At 54.5% G+C, this 22,439-nt stretch overlaps 1 protein-coding gene across 14 annotated transcripts in view; it reads right to left on the bottom strand.

Moving 5' to 3' along the window:
- Positions 1-3,088: 3,088 nt before the first annotated feature.
- Positions 3,089-22,439, bottom strand: part of CSNK1E (casein kinase 1 epsilon) — a 48,207-nt gene continuing 28,856 nt past the window's right edge. For 3 of the 14 annotated variants that reach the window (XM_045363627.2, XM_005567302.4, XM_005567301.4), the window contains exons 3-12: positions 16,159-16,269; positions 15,890-16,038; positions 13,385-13,613; positions 12,575-12,745; positions 11,494-11,642; positions 8,112-8,172; positions 7,070-7,262; positions 6,838-6,977; positions 5,998-6,062; positions 3,089-4,326 (exon numbers count right to left, since the gene is read on the bottom strand). In XM_045363627.2, the coding sequence (XP_045219562.1) occupies positions 6,046-6,062; positions 6,838-6,977; positions 7,070-7,262; positions 8,112-8,172; positions 11,494-11,642; positions 12,575-12,745; positions 13,385-13,613; positions 15,890-16,038; positions 16,159-16,269 (1,220 nt within the window). In that variant the 3' untranslated portion in view covers positions 3,089-4,326; positions 5,998-6,045. Of the gene's footprint in view, positions 4,327-5,997; positions 6,063-6,837; positions 6,978-7,069; positions 7,263-8,111; positions 8,173-8,588; positions 10,711-10,807; positions 10,918-11,493; positions 11,643-12,574; positions 12,746-13,384; positions 13,614-15,889; positions 16,039-16,158; positions 16,270-22,439 lie in introns of those variants that run through there. The other 11 variants (XM_074003769.1, XM_005567303.3, XM_074003768.1 and 8 more) reach the window with 6 other exon arrangements.

Below are 22,439 nucleotides of genomic sequence, written 5' to 3'. Positions count from 1 at the left end.
TTGCCCTTAGTTCACACTAGGCCTCTCACACTGGATTCTAGATTGGGGTGAACCACTTGCTACTCTGAGTCCTTCCCCTGACTAGGCCATGAGTCCCTGGAAGCTAAGATTCACACTTCATGTTTGAAACAAGGAGTTATCGTAACAGAGCGCTTACAAGGTACCTGGGACTATGGAGTCAATGTTAGCAGCGTGGGCTGCGGAGCCGGACATCTTTTCTGTGCCTCAAGGTCCTCATCTATAAAATAGGGATCACGTGGCCAGGTGCGGTGGCTCACACCTATAATCCCAGCACTTTGGGAGGCTGAGGTGGGTGGATCACCTGAGGTCAGGGGTTCGAGACCAGCCTGACCAACATGGAGAAACCCCGTCTCTACTAAAAGTACAAAATTAGCTGGGCATGGTGGCGCATGCCTGTAATCCCAGCTACTCGGGAGGCTGAGACAGGAGAATCGCTTGAATCCGGGAGGCGGAGGTTGCAGTGAGCCGAGATTGTGCCATTGCACTCCAGTCTGGACAACAAGAGCGAAACTCCATCTCAAAAAATAAAATAAAATAAAATAAAGAACATAATACACTAACCTCACAGACTTGTTGGGAGCAAAGGGTTGGAAATGGCCTGGCACAGGTGAGCCCTCAATGAACTCAGCCCTTGTGTTCATCTGAGGTCTCGCTGAATTCTGGTAACCCTCAGAAACAGGCATCATCACCCCAACATTACAGAGGAGGAAACTGAGATCTGCCCAAAGCCCCCAGGATGTCAATCCTGTGCTCCCAACCCTCCACGCCTGCACCACCTCCAGCCTAGTACCTGGCACCCTGGTGCCCACACAAGCCCAGTTAGCAAATGTTTTTTGTGGCACGAATGAAAAGAACTCAGCAGGTGCCTGTTTGCCCCTCTGGTAGGGGCAAAATTTCCTTGTGATTATTTGGCATACTTAATAAACTGTATGGTTGATACATTAATGTCACTTCCTTAGAGGCTGTCAGCCACTGCCCACTCCCAAATATTAGCCCTCTGAGTAAGAAGTGCAGGAAGAAGCATGATGGGTAGAAATGGGGCAGAGCAGCAGGGCGGGAGGGATTCTCAGATTATAGCTTTTTTTTTTTCTTTTTTTTTGAGACGGAGTCTCGCTCTGCCGCCCAGGCTGGAGTGCAGTGGCCAGATCTCAGCTCATTGCAAGCTCCGCCTCCCGGGTTTACACCATTCTCCTGCCTCAGCCTCCCGAGTAGCTGGGACTACAGGAGCCCGCCACCTCGCCTGGCTAGTTTTTTGTATTTTTTAGTAGAGACGGGGTTTCACCGTGTTAGCCAGGATGGTCTCGATCTCCTGACCTCGTGATCCGCCCGCCTCGGCCTCCCAAAGTGCTGGGATTACAGGCTTGAGCCACCGCGCCCAGCCCAATTATAGCTTTTTAGACAGCTTGACTTTCATGTATGTAAACACCTTCATATCCAAAAAGTAAACCAAAAAAGAGGAGGGGGAGAAGCATTAGCTTATTATTACAATTGATGAAATAGGCTAGGCACAATGGCTTATGCCTGTAATCCCAGCACTTTCAGAGACTGAGGTGGGAGGATTGCTTGAGCCCAGGAGTTCAAGACCAGCCTGGGCAACATAGTGAGACCTCATCTCTACAAAAAAATACAAAAATTAGCCAGGCATGGTGGCACACACCTGTGGTCCCAGCTACTAGAGAGGCTGAGGCAGGAGGATCCCTTGAGCCTGGGAAGTTGAAGCTGCAGTGAGCCATGATTGCACCACCACAGTCCAGCCTGGGTGACAAAGCAAGATCCTGTCTCCAAAAAAGAAAAAGAGGAACTATACTTTTCACTGTAAAAGACATATAAAGACCAGCTCCTTATTACTTTCTCTCAGGGCCTCTAGCTGATAACTTCCACTCGCTGTCTCATGTCAGGTTGTCCATCCCAAAAGGTCCTAAGCTCCAGGGAGGCCGGGGGCGGGTTGGAGCGGCCTCTGCTGCATTCCCCCAGCACCTCATTCAACCAAGTGTGGGTGAACAAAATGGCACTTCGCAGGCTGACCAAGTGACCACTGACTCCCGGCTGCCACCTAGCCCCAAGGCCCGGGCTCTGCTTACCACCTGCCATTCCAGGGCCTACTGGCGTTTCCTGGCTTTGGGTAACACACCTGAAACCTGATGCTTGTAAAGGGGACCCCACCTTTACATGGGCCTCACACAGCAGGAAACCCTCCACCAGGCCATGAGCCTGTGGGTCACTGGGTCTTGACGGCCAGCACTGGAAGGGGCCTTGAGCTACGTCCAGGATTTCAAAACACCCCAGGGGAACCTTCCAGGGCCTTCCACCCGCTTCCCTGGTAGACCTATTAGCCTATTAGCTTTGCTCTTGCCTCTGGATTGAGACGGTGGCAGTAATGGCTCTTGGCTTAACGAAAGGAAGTAAACTGTGTTGGGTAAATGCAGACTGACAGATTCTTTTCCAAGCTGGTGAGACCAAGGCAGGCGAGGCTGAGTGCTGCCCTTTTATCACGGCTTGGCTGAAGGACCTTGCCCAGGGTCACTATTGGAGCTCGCTCCAGCACCCTCCCTCATGGAGCCCCAGGGCCAGCGGTGGAGAGGGTCACAGCACCTCCACAACCCACACAGTGAGATGGCCTGGGCTCAAGTCTTGCCTCTGCCACCAGAGCTGTGACTGTGGGCAAGATATTTTACAGCAGGACCAGTTTCTTGTCTGAAGGTAGAGCTATTAACAGGACCTAACTCAGAATTTTTGTGTGGATAAACCATGTGTGAAGAGCTTTTAGGGCCTTGCTTCTCAAAGAGGGGTCCCAGGCCATCAGCACAGCTGGAGTGTGCAGGGAGAAGCTCTCAGCCCCACCCCACCCTCTTTACAAGACCCCCGCGTGGCGTCTGTGTGCACTCATGTTTTCAAAGCCCCCTGGACACCCCAACCACAGCCCAAGTGTGGTGAACGTGGCCCCAGTCACACCTGCCTCCAGGGCGAGGGCTTGTTCCTCACTGACTGTGCTGATCCCAGCAAGACCCACTTCCGGTTCTGCGGGGAGAGTCCCAAGGGCACAGAGGTGGACAAAGGGCTGCCTCCATCACTTTATCTTTTCTACTTTATTACTTCAAATTAACAACCACAATAAAGCTCAAAAAAGTCCAATATTTACACAGGAAAAAAGTACAAAATTCCCCCCAAAGTTCTTCAGTATTTTTTTTCAGTTTTTTAAATTACAAAGTAATAAAAAGCTTTGCTCTTTAATTAAAAAAAAAAAAAAAAAAGGAAAAAGGGGAAACAGAGGTAAATAAATTAGGAAAACACACACACGGAGAAAACAAACAAAAATAAAATAAAATAAAAACAAAAAGAGGTGTTAACTAGGAAGGATGAGTTAATCCAAAACCCAGCCCTGACCCCAGGCTCCTCCTCAGAAAGGTGGAACCCAGGGAGAGGGGGGACCCCAGGTGACTGTCAGGACCAGGGAAGTAATTTATAACTCAGAGCCAGATGCCTTCTGGAAGTAGTCTCCATGGATTCTGCCCTAAAACCAGGAACGGAAGATGGAGCTGCCACCGGCTGATGACGGGTTGAGGGGGATCGGTGGCAGTGAGGACCCTCTGAACTCTGAGGGATGCGGAGGTCGCCGCCCACCCCCATGTCCTTGTTAGTAGACACAGGAGAACGGGAATTTGGGCTGGCAGGCGGGGCAGGCCGTGGCACCTGCTGTCCTGGGAAACACAGGTCAATACATCCACACACGCACACAAGGGACGCCGACCCCCACAACCTCCCCATCCACTCCATGGAGAGGCAGAGGGGGAGCCTGGAGGCCAGGGGGACACTGGAAAAGCCCAGCACAGGAAGTCGGCCACTGTCATCTCAGAGTGGGTGGGGCTGTGCGTATCTCCTGGATTGTGAGGCTCGGGAAACTCGGTGGGAACTGCCTTCGACTGACCACACCACTGCCTGGTGATGCTCGAGGGCCGGCTTTGGCTCTGGGACCTGTCACTTCTCCGACCCGGACCCGACCCGTTCCTCTCCGGGCAGGTGACGGGTGGGGGCAGGAACAGGCGGCCGGGCAGGGCCGTGGCGTCTGGCTCCTGTAGCCTGGTGTTGTCAGGGGAGCATCTGGCAGCCTGAAGGTTGGGGATAGCGGGCACCACAAAGGGGCAAGAATCCTCAGTGCTGAGGGCATCTCATCTTCTTGCCATTGGCAAATAAATCAAAGAAACAAACTCCATCGTCGGTTTTGTGCTGGGATTTTTTGTTGTTCTTTTGAGTGGTTTATTTTTGCCATCTTTTTTTGTTTTTTTAAAAGAAAATACAGTGAAGACACTAGAAGGGAGAAGGGAGAAGACAGGTGAGGTGCACAGCTGTCTCTGGCTACTCTTTTTTTTTTTTTTTTTTTTTGAGATGGAGTCTTGCTCTGTCCCCCAGGCTGGAGGGCAGTGGCACAATCTCGACTCACTGCAATCTCCACCTCCTGGGTTCAAGCGATTCTCCTGTCTCAGCCTCCCAAGTAGCTGGGATTACAGGCGCCCACCACCACACCTGGCTAATTTTTGTGCTTTTAGTAGGGATGGGTTTTCACCATGTTGGCCAGGCTGGTCTTGAACTCCTGACCTCAAGTGACCTGCCCATCTGGGCCTCCCAAAGTGCTGGGATTACAGGTGCGAGCCACTGCACCCGGCCCCCCGAACTCCTGTCTTCTCGTCCTTTGGTCTATCTCCCTCTGAACCCCAGAGCCTGGCTCAAGGCCCAGCACGCTAGGAGATCCACCTTCATGTGACAGAAACGGATTATCTCCCTCCTCTGCCCTCCTGGTGAGCATCTCCCCACCCCATCCCACCCCACCCCACCTCATCCCACCCCACCCCACCCCCAAATATCTGTCCAGCCAGCCATGGACAGCCTGGTTCCTGGGCCTGAGATCTGAGGAAGGCCTGTCCTGTTCATGCCTCCTCTCTGTGTGGATGAACTCCTACAACACAGACGACACACAGATTGTCCCAGTGTGAAGTCGAGTCCCCTGACGTGTCGGACTACTGCTACTGCCTACAAATGGACACACGTTCCCCAGACAGCTAAGATTACACCCTCGACAAGCCCAAAGAGCCCCTGCCACCTCCCCTTTCCCAAGCCAGGTCCCAGAGTGGAGCGTTTCCATGTCCCGCTTCAAGGCTTCGTGCAGTCAGGGAAGAACCGGGAGGCTCACGCTGGCCTACTACAGAGGCCGAAAAAGGGCTCCCTTGCTTCCTCCACAGTCCTGTTGTTGAGTCTTGTGCAGGAATTAACTTGCGTAACAGCCCAGAGGCTGAGACAGGGCTAATGCCGTGGGAGAGGTCAGAGTGTGAGCCCGTGGCCCCATCTCTGCTGGGAACCAACCTTCCAGAACGTTTTTTTCTTTTTCCTTTTTCTTTTTTTTTTTTGTTGAGACAGAGTCTCGCTCTGTCGCCCAGGCTAGTGTGCAGTGGTGCAATCTCAGCTCGCTGCAAGCTCCGCCTCCCGGGTTCATGCCATTCTCCTGCCTCAGCCTCCTGAGTAGCTGGGACTACACACGCCCGCCACCACACCTGGCTAATTTTTTTGTTTTTTGTTTTTTTTTAGTAGAGACGGGGTGTTGGCCAGGATGGTCTCGATCTCCTGACCTTGTGATCCGCCCGCCTCGGCCTTCCAAAGTGCTGGGATTACAGGCATGAGCCACCGTGCCCGGCCTCCAGAATATGTTAAGGCAGAAGGAGACAGAGGGCTGGCCCAGGGCAGAAAAAGTTTTTCCAGCAGAAATTAATTCATGCGGGGTCAGGCCTGAGCAGAGAAACCGCTGGCCCTGAGCCAGGCAGGCTCCAAGGTTTTAAATTCCTTGACGCCCCTTAGAGTTCTGGGGCACCTGGTACCATCTGCCACTGCCACTGCGACCCACCCCTTACAACACATTAGTCTCTTTCTGGAGCCTGGGAGCTTCTAGGCCGGCTGGGCTGGTTGCATCTGCAGCAGTCATGGACTCACCTCAGCAAACACTGGTCCAATGGGGGCTCTCCTCACTTCCCGAGATGGTCAAATGGCACACTTGTCTTTTGAGGGAGGAAAGGGAGAGAGACGGAGGGACAAGCTTCAAGTCAAGTCCCTCAGCTGCTGGCGATGGAGATTTGGCAAGTCTCTCCCCGCTGAGGAGTTCTACCCCCACCCCCACCTCCATGCAGCCCCTCAAGCCGAGGGAAAGCCTGTGTGATTCCAGTGACTCTAAGATGTCCCTCTCTGTAGGTAAGAACGTTGCCCCGGGAGGCAAACCTGCTACCTAAGTAAATGGCCAAGGAGGGTTCTCTCGCAGGACTCCCTCCTCGCCCACAGGCAGGAGGACGAGGGCAGGGCTCCCATCCACCTCTGCCAGGACACCTTCCCTGGGCAACTACAGATTCCCCCTTCCCAAGTGTCCCCATCCAAACATGGCCCCAAAGTGGACGGGACCTCACCGCCCCTACACCGCATGCTCTTGCCAATGCTCACGGGGGTTCCTGGGCGCCCCCTGATGTCAGGGAGCAGGAACACCTCATCTCTGAGCCCCTGCTGCCCACCCCAGCTGGGCCGCTGGCCGTGAAGGCTAGAGCCCAGCCGTGACACTTGTCAGGGAATGTTACTGCCCTGAGCCTTGGTGAATGACTTTACTCAAGAGGGCTCATTAGACCTCAGAGGATTAAATGAGGCCAAGTCCCGGCTCAACAGAAGGGGTTCACTCTGAGGCAAGCAGCGTCGACGGGGAGGGAAGAACAGAGCCAAGGCCTGACCTCACACTGGGGGGTCTCTAGCTCAGTTGTGAGGCTCAGAGGGACTGGCAGGGGGGCAGCTCACCTGTGAGGCTGGGATCCGGGACACCTCTTGCCGCCCAGTGAGGTCTGAGGAGGAGACGTTGGCGGGCGCGCCCCTGTGCAGCCTCATACTCACCTTCCTCTCCCGGTCGACCCGTGAGATCGCTCTGGGAGAAGTATTGCCTGGAGAAAGAGGCATGGAGAGCCACCCTCAGAGTGGGCACAGAGTCCCCCACCCACCCTGAGCCCAGCCCACTGCCTGAGTCCCTGCTCACCAGCTGGCTGGATGCGGGAGGCTGGCGTGGAAGCCACGGGCTCGGCGGCACTGCGGAGCCGGTTGGCAGTGGCCCCCGTGGGTGGGCCAGGGGGCAGGGCTCGGGTCGCGGACCCCCGTAGCTGCCCCATCCTCTCCTCGCGCTCGTGTTCTCGCCGCTCCCGGTCCACGTCCTCGGGGTTCCGGGCTGCACCCTGCAGGGATGCAAGAAAGGACACCGGTCAGCCCCAGAGGCCAGGGTGTTCTGGGCCCAGCAGCCCTGCGGGGCACAGCAGGGGAGGGAGGCCGGGTAGGTATCTCAGAAACCCTCCGCTCCAGCCTCCCCTACAAGCGCGGGAAGCCATGACCCCCAATCACACAGCACAGAGACACGAAGCCACACAACCACCGAAGGAAGGAGAAAGCAGGAGTCTGGGGGCAGAGGGAGGCCAGTCTGCCCTGCTCTCCTGGGATGGAGCCAGAGCCAGGACAACTAACGCCCCCAGGATGATCAAGAGCACCTCTTGGCCCTCCTGGCCTGGGGCTGGGCCTGCCCTGGCCCCCCTCGGTGTACCAAGAGCCCTTAACTACTCAAGGTTGCCAAATCGGGCAGGGAAGCTGTTTAGAGGCCTCTAGCAGACTGGCTAGGGGTGTCCAGAGTGGGAAAAGGACAGGCCCAGAGTCACAAAACTAGTGGAAGTGGGCCAGGACTCAGACCAGGTCTCCTGGTACGCAGCCAGGGGCTCTTTTCACCAGGGAGCTGTCCTGCCCCTGCTGGGACCTGGCAATGGCTTCTGGCAGGTGCCGTGGAGGCCACAGCCAGGAGGCCCAGGGAACCCATACACACACCGCCTGCCTTGGGATGGGCGCTCAAGGGGAGCTGGAGAAGAAAATGGGGCCATGTGCCCCATGGAGGAAGAAGAGGCCCAGCAGGCACGGCTGGAGCAGAAGGGGTGCCCTAAGCCCCCAGGTGCCGGCTCTATAGCCACTGCTGCCCCTGTGCAGGAGGAAGTGAGAAGGGGCCAGAGAAGAGCGTGTGTGGGGGCAGCACCCAACTGCGTTACCTAGTTCATCCCGGGGCCGTCCGCAGGGAAGGGCAGGGGGCTGGCAGGAAGGGGGCCGCATCTGTGGAGGAGAGAGCTGCGGGCTGAGTGGGGGGCCTGCTCATGGGCCACAGGGTGTGGTTCCTGCAACCCATGTCTCTCCCAGGAGACTAGCCAAGAGGTGGTGGTGGCCCCTGTCTTTAAGCAACTCCAGGAAGTAGCGGCTAAGACCAGAATGATCCCTGAATCTTAGTGAGGCACCAAGGCCCAGAGAGGCCTTGTGACCTGCCTGGGGTCGCACAGCTCAGGGCAGAGCTAGGGTCTGAACCCAGGCCTTTGCCACCTAGTCCCACTCTGCTCTCTGTACCCCAAGAGGTCACTGTTCAGAGCCTTGCCTTAGAACACTCTAGAAGATGCATCTTCCCATCCTCCCACCCAGAAGCCTCTCAGGCAGGCCTGGGACCACCAAGGCTCTAACTCCTGACCTCTGGTTCTCACCCTGGGCTCCCATTCAGTTGCAGGCTGGGAAACAGTGACTCAGCCAGAGCCCCAGCAAAGCCTGGGGAGGACCACGAGCTGTGGCATCTCTGTGCTGAACCTTCTGCGGGCAGGGCCACATCAACCCTGCAAGGCAGGTCAATCTCATTTCCACGGTTGGGATGTAGAGGCTGAGTGACTCACTCCACGGTGTGGAGCCCTGCAGCCAGCAGCCAAGAGGAGCGCTGGAGCCCCTGCCCTTTGTGAGCCCAAAAGGCTCAGGCCATTGCCAGCCCGGAGGCAGGAAGTGGGCGACTCTCCATGGTCCCATCCATCCCGCAGGACGCAAGAAACACACAGCAGGGAGCTCTCTTGGCCTTTATTGCCCACAGAAAATGCAAAAGATCAGCAAAGTCACACGAGCATCCACCTGTCATCATATGGACTTCTGTCCTTGGCTGTGTTGAATTCCTTCCCGGCCGGCTGACTGGACCTCGGAACACAGTGACTGTATGTGCTGCGAGTGGCTTCCAGGCTCCAGGGATCCACAGATCCCAGCACCCCGGTGCAGAGCACCACAGGGTGTCCTGTCTACTGTCGGGCTGGCATGGGAAGGGCCCGGCCTCAGGGTGAAAGTTCCCATCGCATGTTTTCCAGGTGCTTCTGCCAGAGGACTGCTGGAAGTGGTTCAGCTCACTACGGTGGCTGTGGCAATGAGTCAGTGATTGGCAAAGGATAAGGCTGTGGGCACCTCTGCCCAGCTTCTAACTTCAGGGCCTGACTCAAGAGGGACTCCAGGAAGGCGGTCAGAGCAGCAGCAGTGGATGGAGAGGTGCTCCTGGCCTGCTTGGAGAAGAGATCTTGCTGGCTAGACAGTCGTGCGAGACTCCGTAAGGGAGGCACCTAGAGCAGTGACGTCCACAGAACGTTCTGGATGAAGGAAATGGTCCCGTCTGCCTTGCTGGATGTGGTGGCCACTGGAGTGCAGGGGCGTGATCTCGGCTCACTCCAACCTCTGCCTCCTGGGTTCAAGCGATTCTCCTGCCTCAGCCTCTCCAGTAGCTGGGATTACAGGAACACACCACCATGCCCAGCTAATTTTTTGTTTTTAGTAGAAATGGGTTTCACCATGTTGGCCAGGCTGGTCTTAAACTCCTGACCTCAAGTGATCCGCCCTCTTTGGCCTCCCAAAGTGCTGGGATTACAGGCATGAGCCATCATGCCTGGCTGACATTTCCAGTCTTGATTAACTTTAATTCATTAAAAACGTGTCGCATATAGCCAGTGGCTACCATCCTGGACAGTGTCAGTCTAGAGAATACAAAATCCATTTTTGGAGTTGTGCTGAGCTGGAGGGCCAAGCCCATCACGAACCAGACTTGGGACCGACTATCTTGATGAGAAAGTGCCCAGTGCCCAATGCCCTGTGGTGGAAAGAGCTGGTCCCAGGTGCTCAAGGCCATGGGCCCCATTTGGAGCCAGAAGGTCTAGGGTGAAATCAGAGAAGACGCCCCCTGCCCATATCCCATTTCCAGCCCTGCTGAAAAGGGCAACCAAGGCCTCTCCCTCTCTGCCTGACCTCTGTCTCACTCCTTACTGAACAAGAAACCCAGAGAGAAGAAAAGCCGACCAACGTGCTGACCTTGCCTTCCAGAACAGAGCCTTGGTCCTAATCATCTAGCAGGGCGGCTGAGGACCCTGCCATGAAAGAGGCACACCAGGATGAAGCAAGAGGAGGTGTTTAATGAGTTCAAGTTCAACAGAGGCCGCTGACGGGGTCTGGCCGTGAGTCTGTCCTGGGACCCGTTCCCACCAGGCCCCTTGTGGGCAGTGACCGCCATCCCTCCTTCAGGCTGTCCTGGCCCTCAGGTGGCTGGCTACTTCCCTAGGATCCCATGGCAGGGCCTTTTCCACCATGCCCTCCACTGTGCTGCTATCTCTTGGGAACAGGGGGTCATCCCATCCTCCCAAGAAACACTTCCTCAGGCCTGGCCCCGATGGGCTCAGGCACACCTGGCGACATCAGAAATGGGGCCCTGGAGTCCAGACCACAGGCCAGTAGTTTTGGGGCAGCTCCTCCACCTCCTCCACCTCCTCCATGGGCCTATCTGGGGGGCTCTGGGTGCCCAGGGGCGCCGGGCACCTGGAAGGGACAAAAAGAGCACAGCCGAGGCTCAGCCTCTTGCGCTCGCTGATCAAGTGGCAAATTTTGGAAAAGCCAGGCCTCAGAGGATCCTTACCAGTAGGTGGGTGAGCACGTGGGCCCGGCACAGGGACAGGGGCGGGGACAGAACGGTCCCTTCGCTGTCACAGGGCTGTCATGGGGCTGAGCCTGGCTAGAGGAAGCCCCCTTTTCCAGAAGAGATGTGAAACAAGACATATAATTTCACAGATTCCAGAGCCCTGGGCACGGCCGACCAATGCTGCTCCCCATTGAACCCCACCCCCGGGCCTCTTAAAAGAGAGAAACAGAACTGCCTAGCCAGACCCAGGGTCCCATGACCAAGAAGAAAGAAAGCACCATGACTGGGTCCAGGCTGGCCAGAGGGGCCACAGTGCAGGTAGCTGCCTGGGATGTGCAGAATAGGAGCAGGACGGTGTAGGCAGCGATCAGGGCGGCGGGGGACACCGCCAGCACCACCCACGCCCTGCCGCGGGCACCCAAGAGGGACCCCAGGTGAAGCCAGGTCCTTCTTGTTTCAGCAGGAGGCAGCGCCCTGCCTGGGCCCTGCTGCCCACGGCGGCACAAGCTGTCAGCACGGATGAGGCAGGAGGGCTCCAGGACCCCAGTGAGGTCAACCACACTGTCCAGCTCATACCTCCCGTCTGTCGGGAGCCCCACCCGCCACTGGCTCACTCTGGCCCTCTGAGTCAGGGCCTTCCCCATCCAGTCCCCTAAGCCCGCCTTGGCCTCCAGGTGACTCACGAATTTCAGCATGTTCCAGTCGAAGACGTAGTCATAGGAGAAGCCCTGCCGGTGGAAGAGGTTGCGGAAGAGCTGACGTAGGTAAGAGTAGTCGGGCTTGTCGTCAAACCGCAGGGAGCGGCAGAAGTTGAGGTATGTTGAGAATTCGGCTGAGGAGGGGTTGCAGGGGACAGAGAAGGCAACCGTGAGGCCCACGCTCCCAGATCCCCTGCAGCCAGCACTGTCCTAGCCACCCACTGCCCCACAGATACTTCCAATCTAAGAGAGGCAAGAAAAGGAGGCAACAGAACCACGGCCTTCCCTGGCCTGCCTGTGAGCAGAGCCTCTGCCACTTTCAGAGCAAGGGAAGACCTGTGAACTGTGGCCAGGAGCTTCTGCCAGGTAGCCGGTTCCAGGAGCCATGCCCACAGCTCTTCCGCTGCCCTCACCAAGCACCCGGGGGCCTGCAGATCAATTGCTGCCATAAACTCAAAGGACTCAAGAGCCTGACGGACCTTCCAACACAACCTAAACAAGAGGAGAAAAACTTCCATTTCCTCCTCAAAAAACTGGGGACAGGGCCCTTGGGAGATGAGGCAGGAATGTGGGCTGGGGAGCAACAGGTGTAACAGCCAGGCCAGGGAAACTGGGCCTTCTGGCTGTGCCAAGGGGTGGCAAAGAGCCAGGGGTTACTGCTCAGGTGCCAAGGGCTGTGGGGCAGCCCAGTATGGGCTTTGTTGTTGTTGTTGTTTTTGAGACATCTCGCTATCATCCAGGCTGGAGTGCAATGGAGCAATCTCGGCTCACAGCAACCTCCACCTCCCAGGTTCAGGCAATTCTCCTTCCTCAGCCTCCTGAGTAGCTGGGATTACAAGTGGGGCTAATTTTTGTATTTTTAGTAGAGATGGGATTTCACCATGTTGGTCAGGCTGGTCTCGAACTCCTGACCTCGTGATCTGCCTGCCTCAGCCTCCCAAAGTGCTGGGATTGCAGGCATAAGCCACTGCGCCTGGCCCTAGTGTGGGCTTTGTATGGCCTCACCTTTCCCTTAGACAGTGCCTCAGGGACCCCCAGGCATGTCCCCTCCCACTGGGCTACTCACAGGGATAGCCTTTGCAGAGGACCTCAATGGGTGTTGACATCTTCTTCTCGCTGATCCGCTCATACTTCTGGCGCTTGGTGGCTGCTTTGAGTCCCTGCCAGGGCAGGGAGCCCAGGTTGAAGTACATGAGCACGTAGCCCAGGCTCTCCAGGTCATCTCGACGGCTTTGCTCTGCACAGAGAGTCAAACACTAGGTGAGAGACAGGGGTTCACTCAGGCCCCTAAGTCATCCTCTGGGTCATGCTCCTCACCATGCAAACCAGGACCCTCCTGCTCCCCCCATCAGATGTTGCTCACTGCACACATTTTAAACAGGCACTGCTATTATCTTCCTCCTACAGAGAAGAAGCCTAAGGCAGGGCCGTCTCAACTTAATTTGGGCCTAGTTTTTCCAGCTCAGGCACTTAATCATTCAATGACCATGACAGGGCACCTACTGCCCCCTTGCCTGGCCCACTCCGTGGAGAGGTCACAAGCTTCAGCATCAGACAGGGCCGGGGTCAAATCCAGCTTTGGCATTCGCTAAGCTGCATGACCTTAAGCAACCCGTGTTAAACCTCTGAGCCTGTATTTCCCAGCCTGCACCAACAGGGCAGAGGAGGAAGCAGGGCCAGCTTGGCTTACAAAGGGGAAGACCCAACTGTGCAAGGACAGGGATTAAGTCCGAGCTTGGGGGCAGATGGGGTGGGGACTTTCTCACTAGAAAAGAGCCTGGGGGCCTCCATCAAGGCAGAGGGTGAGAGGGCTCCAGAGAGCCAGGCCCTAGCCAGCGGCCCCAGGTGCACACTGCTCCAGGCCTGGCTCCCTCACCAATGCCCAGGTGCGTGTTGATGGAAGCGTAGCGAGCTGTGCCGGTCAGGTTCTTGTTTTCCCGGTAGGGAATGTGCTGGTGGGTGCGGGCGTCCCGGTACTTCTTGGCCAGGCCGAAGTCGATGATGTAGACCAGGTTGCCCTTCTTCCCCAGCCCCATGAGGAAGTTGTCGGGCTTGACGTCCCGGTGGATGAAGTTCTTGGAGTGGATATATTCGATGCGGCTGATCTGGGGAGGAGGGGGCCATTTGTTCAACAGAGGGGCCCTCGCCCAGTGCTCTGGGCCAGGCAGGGGCTGGGGCCACAGAGGTAGAAAACGCACACATGGTCCCTGCCCTGGGAAGGGAGAAAGGTCTGCCTTCGACCATGAAGGATGATTAAGAGGCAGGCCAGAGAAGGCCTCCTGGAAAATGTGATATCAGGATGAACTCTGAAGGGGGAGTTCACCAAGTTGGTTGTGAGACAAAGAGAGTACTGCAGGAAAGCTGATCCAGAAATGAAGAGTCTGCTAGAAAGGCAACTGGTTCCCCATGGAAGGCTTGCCTGCCCGGCCCCACACTCACAGGACTCAGGGAGCCAGAGAAGCAACAGATGTGGGGGAGGGGCAGGGAGGGAGCACGGGGCAGCCTAAACCAGGCAGAGGTGACAGAGGCAGAGCACAAAAGACAGGGCTTCTGAAGGATGCCAAACTCAGACAGGCACATGGCCCTCTTTTCTTTGATTTTTTATTTTTATTTTTTAAGATGGAGTCTTGGTCTGTTGCACAGGCTGGAATGCAGTGGCAAAATCTCGGCTCACTGCAACCTCTGCCTCCAGGATTCAAGTGATTCTCCTGCCTCAGCCTCCCGAGTAGCTGGGACTATAGGCGCGCACCACCACGCCCAGCTAATTTTTTGTATTTTTAGCAAAAACGGGGTTTCACCATGATGGTCAGACTGGTCTCAAACTCCTGACCTCAGGTGAGCCGCCCGCTTTGGCCTCCCGAAGTGCTGAGATTACAGACTTGAGCCACCTTCTCAGGCGAGTGTTTAAAACTCAAAGTAATATCCATGCACATGCCATGGCTTCTGGCTCTGGTCCCAGGTTCAGCACAGCTCAACATCTCCTGCACCTTTCTTGGGTTTCACACCACGAGGGGCTCTGGCAACCCTCTGCTCACACACCTTCAGCCTACGTCGCAGGACTTAATGCAGACCAAGACTAAAACCCCTGTACAAGATCTTCATGTTCCATTCCAAGTTCAAAATTCTACAGTTTCGTGTGTTCAAGAGGCTTTCCTCCCTATGCTGATGAAGGGCTTGGTACTTAACGGCCTGTTAGAGGGGTCTGGTTTGGCAAAGCGCTGAATGGCATCTCACCTAATCCACTCGATCCCTTCAACAACCGACAAACGAGAGACTCTCACATGAGGCCACTGAGGCTCAGAGGGGTTCGGCGTTCACCTACAGTCACTGGTCTGGAACAGGACCCAGGTCTGTGTGACCGACTGCAGGCTTTATAAATTACCCAGGGCAGACCAGACGCGGTGATCATGCCTGTAATCCCGTGTAATTCCCATCTTGGGAGGACAAGATGGGAAGACTGCTCGAGGCCAGGAGTTTGAGACCAACCTGGTCAACACAGTGAGACTCCCATCTCTATTTCTTTTTTTTTTTTTTTTTTTTTTTTTTTTTTGAGATGGAGTCTGGCTCTGCTGCCCAGGCTGGAGTGCAGTGGCCGGATCTCAGCTCACTGCAAGCTCCGCCTCCCGGGTTCACGCCATTCTCCTGCCTCAGCCTCCGAAGTAGCTGGGACTACAGGCGCCCGCCACCTCGCCCGGCTAGTTTTTTGTATTTTTTAGTAGAGACGGAGTTTCACCGTGTTAGCCAGGATGGTCTCGATCTCCTGAACTCGTGATCCGCCCGTCTCGGCCTCCCAAAGTGCTGGGATTACAGGCTTGAGCCACCGCGCCCGGCCCCATCTCTATTTCTTATAATTAAACAATATTTTTGAAATAAATAAATAAAACTACCCCAGGCAGAGTTCCAGGCCCTACCCCAGGAACCTGACTTGGAATGTCTGGAGTTGGGCCTGAAATCCACATTTTAAATAAACACCTTGGCTGGGCGTGGTGGCTCACGCCTGTAATCCCAGCACTTGGGGAGGCCAAGATGGGTGGATCACTTGGTAAAACTCTGTCTCTACTAAAAATATAAAAATTAGCCCAGCGTGGTGGCAAGGCCTATCATCCCAGCTACTCATGAGACTGAAGCAGGAGAATTGCTTGAACCTGGGAAGCGGATGTTGCAATGAGCCAAGATCGCACCACTGCGCTCCAGCCTGGGCGACACGGTGAGACTCTGCCTCAAAAAATAAATAAAATAAATAAACACCTAGAATTCTATAGCCAGTGGCCAAGGTCTCCTGGCGCAGGCCAGTCCTCTGGCATCCTCTGGGGGCAGGAGGCAGGGCTGGTATCCTGGGCCCACAGGCATCTGGCTGGGGATGGAGGGGACGGGGACTCACCATCTGGTCGGCCAGGAGCAGCACCGTCTTGAGGCTGAACTTGCGGGAACAGAAGTTGAACAGGTCCTCGAGGCTGGGCCCCAGCAGCTCCATGACCATCACATTGTAGTCGCCCTCAGCTCCGCACCACTTGATGGAAGGGATCCCCACTGGGGGTCAAGCGGAGGGCCTCTGTCAGGGGTCAGAGGCAGCCAGCCACGCCCAGCCCGCCCTGCACTCATGGCCACCCACCCCCACCCGGCGCCCGCTGCCGCCCACCCTGCGCTCACCACCGCCCTGCATCATCTTGTAGAACTTGCTCTCAATGTGCAGCTGGGGGTGCTTCGTCTTCACACACTCCAGCTTGATGGCGACTTCCTCACCAGAGGCGATGTTGGCACCTGCCCGGGGTGGGGAGGCAAGGGACCAGGGTCACCCTCAAAGGCCAGGCAGTCCCAGGCACCCCACTAAGCATTTCTGAGATCTGCTGTGCGCTGGGCCCGGGGTCATCTGCCCTTGAGGAGCTCTTGGGGGAGGCTGGGAAGTGGGCAAAGGAGCCCAGGCAAAGGTTTCCTGCGGGGAAAGAAGGTCAGCGCTGCGAGGGACAGAGGTGACACACAAAAGCTACCAAGGGCCACAGGTTGGGGCAACAAGGAGGCCCGATGTGAGTGGGGCAAGGGGCAGGGATGCAAAAGGCTCACAGACCACCTAAGGGAGGGGACTGAGTCCTGGAGCTAATTCGGGCAGCGGTGTCTGTAGGTTTGAGGTGGTGGCACGTGCAGAGAAGGGGCCCAATGGGGCTGGGCTGCCGAACACACCAGAACAACCCAGGACCACCCTGGCCTGCAGAATGAAGACGGGACAGCCACAGCAACCCCTCAATCAACGCTGGTGCCTTCAGAGGCAGCCCTGCACATTCTAATCCAGTGCCTCATTCAATTTTCACTCCCTAGTTGTAGAGATGAGAAAACTGAGACCCAGCTCAGGGTCACATGACCTGTAAATGGCGGCCTTGAGCGTCAACCCCGGCTCTGCTGGCCTCCAGCCTAGGTCAGAGGTCCTGCCTGCACCTCCGCCTCTCCCCCAGTGCACTCCTGGCTTCTTAAGGGGCCCTACGAAAATACCCTCACACACACTAAGGTCCCGCTCTCTGCCTGGGCGCACAGCCCAACTCAAGAAGTCACAAGAAAGACCAAACCCAAAGTGTACCTTGCCTCAGTTTCCCTAGCTGTATGGGGTGGATGAGATGTAGGGCTGGGACTAGGCTGGGTGACAGGGTGTCTCCTTCTTGGGGCCAGCAGGGAGCCCAGTAGCAGGAGTAGGACACTGTTGCACACAAACAGGCCAGAACAACCCCTAGGGACACAGCTCCAGGAAGAGTTCAAGACAGGAGAAAAGCAGGACCTCACATCAGAGGAAAAGATGAGACTATTCAGTAATAATGCCCCTGGAACAACCGGCTGGCAATCTGACAAAAGACACCATGGCTCACACCACAACCAGGGGAAATCTCAAGTAGAGGAAATGTTTGCATGTAAGAAATAAAGGTGGGGGTGTGAGTTGGCACAGCCCCTGTGCACCTCTTGAGTGAAGCTGAACATAAACAAACGCTCGCCCAAGCAACCCCAGTCCTGACTGTACGTCCTTCAGAAACATGTGTGCACCAGGGGGACAGGACAAGGATGGACACAGGAACAAACAGCCCAAGTGCCTGGCAGCAGAAGAATGGGAACAGTGGTGCAGGCACCCGGGAATCCCAGGCAGCAGTGAAGAGGAAAGGATGCCTGCTTCACACAAGGACCCCAGTCCCAGGGGTGCACTCCTCACAGCAGCCAGAGGGTGGAAACAACGAACATCTGTCACAGACAAAGGGATGAACGGAATGCGGTGACTCCACGCGGTGGAATGTTATTCAGCAATAAAGAAGAATAAAGCACCGATACACACTATGACACAAGTGCACCTTGAAAACATTCTACCCGAGGCCAGGCATGGTGGCTCACGCCTGTAATCCCAGCACTTCAGGAGGCCGAGGCGGACGGATCACAAGGTCAGGAGATTGAGACCATCCTGGCTAACACAGTGAAACCCCGTCTCTACTAAAAACACAAAAAATTAGCCGGGCATGGTGGTGGGCACCTGTAGCCCCAGTTACTCGGGAGGCTGAGGCAGGAGAATGGCACGAATCCGGGAGGCGGAGCTTGCAGTGAGCTGGGATGGTGCCACTGCACTCCAGACTGGGGCGACAGAGCGAGACTCCGTCTCAACAAAAAAAAAAAAAAAAAAAAAAAAGAAAGAAGAGTGTGAGCACAGCTCTACTTGTTTCCATATCAAAGCAGGCAACAAGACAATACAGACTTAAACATGAAAGAAAGGAAAAGATGAAATGTCAGACGGTGGCTCCCAGGGAGGGATACCTTATGCCATGCAGGTATTCTACATGTATTCTTTGTATCCACTCAACGTTTAATAGGAAATAACAATGAAATGTTAGAAGAAGGGAGAATTGCCTTATAGCCTTGGGGTTAGGCAAGGCTCTTATTTTTATCCCTGATTCAAAATCCTGAAGCCATTAAAAAAAAAAAAAAGAAAAGAAAAAGAAAAAAAAAGCTCCTTCCTCTCCAAAGAAAGAAAAAAGAATCCCTTCTGCATGGCAAAAACACCAGAAATAAAGTCGTAAGAAACATACTCACTTGCAATTCTTATCACAGGCGAAGAGCTAATATGTAATGAGCTCCTACAAATCAGTCGGAAAGAGACTCAACAGAAAATAGGCCAAAGAATTTGAACACACACTTTACAGAGAAAGAAATCATTAATAGAAAAGCCTTACTCATAGGGAAAGATGCCCAACCTCCTTGTAAGAGAAATGCAAATTAATATGATCGTGAAAGACCATGTTTCACCTAGGATTGTCAAAAGTCTCACGAGATAACACACCCCTCTGTCAGCAAGACTGTGGGGTGGTTGAGCACTCCTCTCAGGTGTTCCAGGCGTGAACTGCTGAGTCGCCACTGGAGGGGGATTTGACACCACTCAGCCCTGACCAGCAACCCCGCTTCTGGGAGTTTACCCGACATCCTAGCATGGTGCAAAACAAGGCAGGGACAAGGCTGTTGGCTGCAGGCTGTTTGCAACAGCAGAAGCTTGGAAACAACCCAAATGTGCCTCATGGGGGGGGGGGGGCGGGTGCTGATTAAATAAAGAATAACCCATCCATAAAACAGAATACAATGGAAAAAGAATGAGGAAGCTCTCTCTGCACAGAAGTGGAAAGATCTCCAAGATACAGGAAGTGAAAAAGCAAAGCACAGAACAGTGTATATTCCACGCTCTCATTTCAGTTGTCTTTAAAAAGATGGGGAACTAAGTATCTGTGTTTGGCTCTAGCTACATAAAGAAACACTGAACAGAAACATGACTGTACAGGGCTAAGTGGGTCAGGGAGGAAGAAGGGGGGACACTTCACTGGATACTGTGTTATAAGTTGCAATTTCTTTCAACACCTTTATTGAAATGTAATTCAGATAACTCTTCAATTGATTCACTCAAAGTGTGCGACTCACTGTTTTTAGTATATTCACAAGCTTGCGCAGCCATTACCACAATCAATTTTAGAACACAACCAGCCCTTAGTATCAGCATCTGCCGTGGGTTCTGCATCTGCCGATTCAACCATAGATCAAAAATACGTGGGGAAAAAAATAACAATACAACAATAAGAAATAGGTTGGGCTGGGTGCGGTGGCTCACGCCTATAATCCCAGCACTTTGGGAGGCCGAGGTGGGTGGATCACGAGGTCAGGAGATCTAGACCATCCTGACTAACATGGTGAAACCCCGTCTCTACTAAAAGTACAAAAAACTAGCCGGGCGTGGTGGCAGGCACCTGTAGTCCCAGCCACTCGGGAGGCTGAGGCAGGAGAATGGCATGAATTCAGGAGGCAGAGCTTGCAGTGAGCCGAGATTGCACCACTGCACTCCAGCCTGGGCAACAGTGCAAGGCTCCGTCTCAAAAAAAAAAAAAGAAATAGGTTGGGTGCAGTGATCCACATCTGTAGTCCTAGCACTTTGGGAGGCTGAGGAGGATTACTTGAGTTCAGCAGTTCGAGACCAGCCTAAGCAACATAGTGAGACCCTATCTCTACAAACAATACAAAAGTTAGCCAGGCATGGTAGCACGTGCCTGTGGTCCCAGCTACCTGGGAGGCTGAGGCGGGAGGATTGTTTGAGCCTAGGAAGTCAAGGCTGCGGTGAGCTATGATCACGCCACCACACTCCAGCCTGGGTGACAGAGCAAGACCATGTCTCAAAAGTAAATAGGTAAATAACATAAAAATTAAAAATACAGTACAATAACTATTTACATAGCATTTACATTGTATCAGGTATTATAAATAATCTAGAGATGATTTAAAGTATATGGAAAAGGCTGGGTGCAGTGGCTCACGCCTGTAATCCCAGCACTACGGGAGACCAGGCAGGTGGATCACGAGGTAAGGAGTTCCAGACCAGCCTGACCAACATGATGAAACCCCATCTCTACTAAAAACACAAAAATTAGCCAGTCGTGGTGGCAAGTGCCTGTAATCCCAGCTATTTAGAAGGCTGAGGCAGGAGAATCTCTTGAAACTGGGAGGAGGAGGTTGCAGTAAGCCGAGATCACACAACTGCCCTCCAGCCTGGCGACAGAGCGAGACTCCGTCTCAAAAAAACAAAGTATATAGAGGATGCGGATAGGTTATACACAAATACTCTAGTTTTTTATATTAGGAACTTGAGAATCAGAGGATTTTGGTATCTGAGGGGGATCCTGGAACCTATTCCCCACAGGTACCGAGGGTGGGGGGCTGTATTTTCTTTTTGAGACAGGGTCTCAATCTGTCACCCAGGCTGGACTGCAGTGGCACTAACACAGCTCACTGCAGCCTCAACCTCTGGGGCGCAAGTGAGCCTCCCACTTCAGCCTCCCAAGTAGCTGGCACTACAGGTGCCAGCCACCACACCCGGCTAATTTTTATATTTTTTGTAGAGACAGGGTTTGCCATCTTGCCTAGGCTGGTCTCCAACTCCTGGGCTCAAGTGATTCACCTGCCTCAGCCTCCCAATGTGCCGGAATTACAGGCATGAGCCATCGTGCCTGGCCCAGGAGGGCTGTATTTTCATCACCCTGAAAACACCTATAGCCTTTAGTGGGGTCAGGCCCTATCTCCTCGCTCCATCCCCTGCCCCCCAACTAATCTACATTCTGTCTCTATGGATTTGTCTTTTCTGGACATTTCACAAAAATAGAATCAAATAGAATCATACATGTGATTTTTTGTGACTGGCTTCTTTCACTTAACACATTTTTGTGTTTTGATTTTTAGTTTTGTGTGTGTATTTGGATTTTTAATAAAAGAAAAAGAAAAATAGAATGAATAACTCAATCTAGCCAGCAATAGGAAAGAAAGTACTTTGCAAACTGTAAAGAGCTTTTGATACATCAATGCTCATCACTGGGATGAGCCACACAGGTTTCCAGGGGGCAGTGAGAATATGGCACGGGAGGGGCGCTCGGCTCCTTAGAGTCCCCTGGTTGTGCTCCATTTCCCCACGAGCAGAGAGGCAGGAGAGTGCAGCAGTTAAAGTGTGAGTTTCAGAGCCAACCTGCTAGAGCCCAAATCCTGACTCGGATATCCCCTGGCCGGGGTCCTCAGACAAGGCACTTGACCCCTCAGAGCCCCAGGCACCTCAGGTGTAAACCAATGACACTACCTGGCTCATTAGGATGTTCTGAGGGACGAACATGCTTAGGAGAGTGCCTGACACACAGTCAATGCTCTACGATGTCCGGCTTGATGGGAAGTGCAGCCCCTAGGCTAGAGATGAGCCGGTGTCCAGCCAGTGGGAGGAGGGGAAGAGGGAGTGAGTCACGCTATGGAGGAAAGGAGAGCCTCCGGGAAGGCAGGCTGCAAGGGCTCCTGGCTCCCAAACAGGACTGTACTGGACAGACAAGAGAGGTCACGGCACAGGCAGAGGCCCAATAGGAGCGGGTGCAGCGGGAACCCTGGAGTGGCAGAAAAACACAGTGCAAGAGGTGGGCAGGGGAGAGATCTGGTCTTGAATGGCCGGCTAAGATCCTGGCCTTCAGCCCGAGGCACCAAGGGCCATGTTCAGGTGTGTGATCACAGCATCTCTCAGCCTTGGCACTCCTGACGCTGGAGCTGGAGAACTCCTGGCTGTGGGGCTGCCCTGGGCACCACAGGGCATCTAACAGCACCCATGACTCCTACCCACTAGATGCCAGGTCACCTCCTTCCCCCTGAATTGTAACAACCAAAAGTTCTCCAGATCTTGACGTATGTCTCCTGGGGGACAAAAATCACCCTGTTGAGGCTACCTGGTGGATAAGAAAGGGCTGGAGGAGGCTAGAGCGGTAGTGGAAGGCCTGGGAAGGCCACTACAGAGACCAGGCATGAGCTGACAGTGGCCCTGCCCGGGCAGGGTGCAGAGAATGAGTGACACTTTGGAGGCAGGGCCTGCAGTACTTGGTGATTCGGCAGATGTGTGCAGGGAGGAGAGGTGCTGG

The sequence above is a fragment of the Macaca fascicularis genome, chromosome 10 (assembly GCF_037993035.2).
Source record: "Macaca fascicularis isolate 582-1 chromosome 10, T2T-MFA8v1.1".
NCBI lineage: Eukaryota > Metazoa > Chordata > Mammalia > Primates > Cercopithecidae > Macaca > Macaca fascicularis.
Note: the sequence above shows the minus strand (reverse complement) of the source record. Positions and strands in the feature narration are given on the sequence as shown.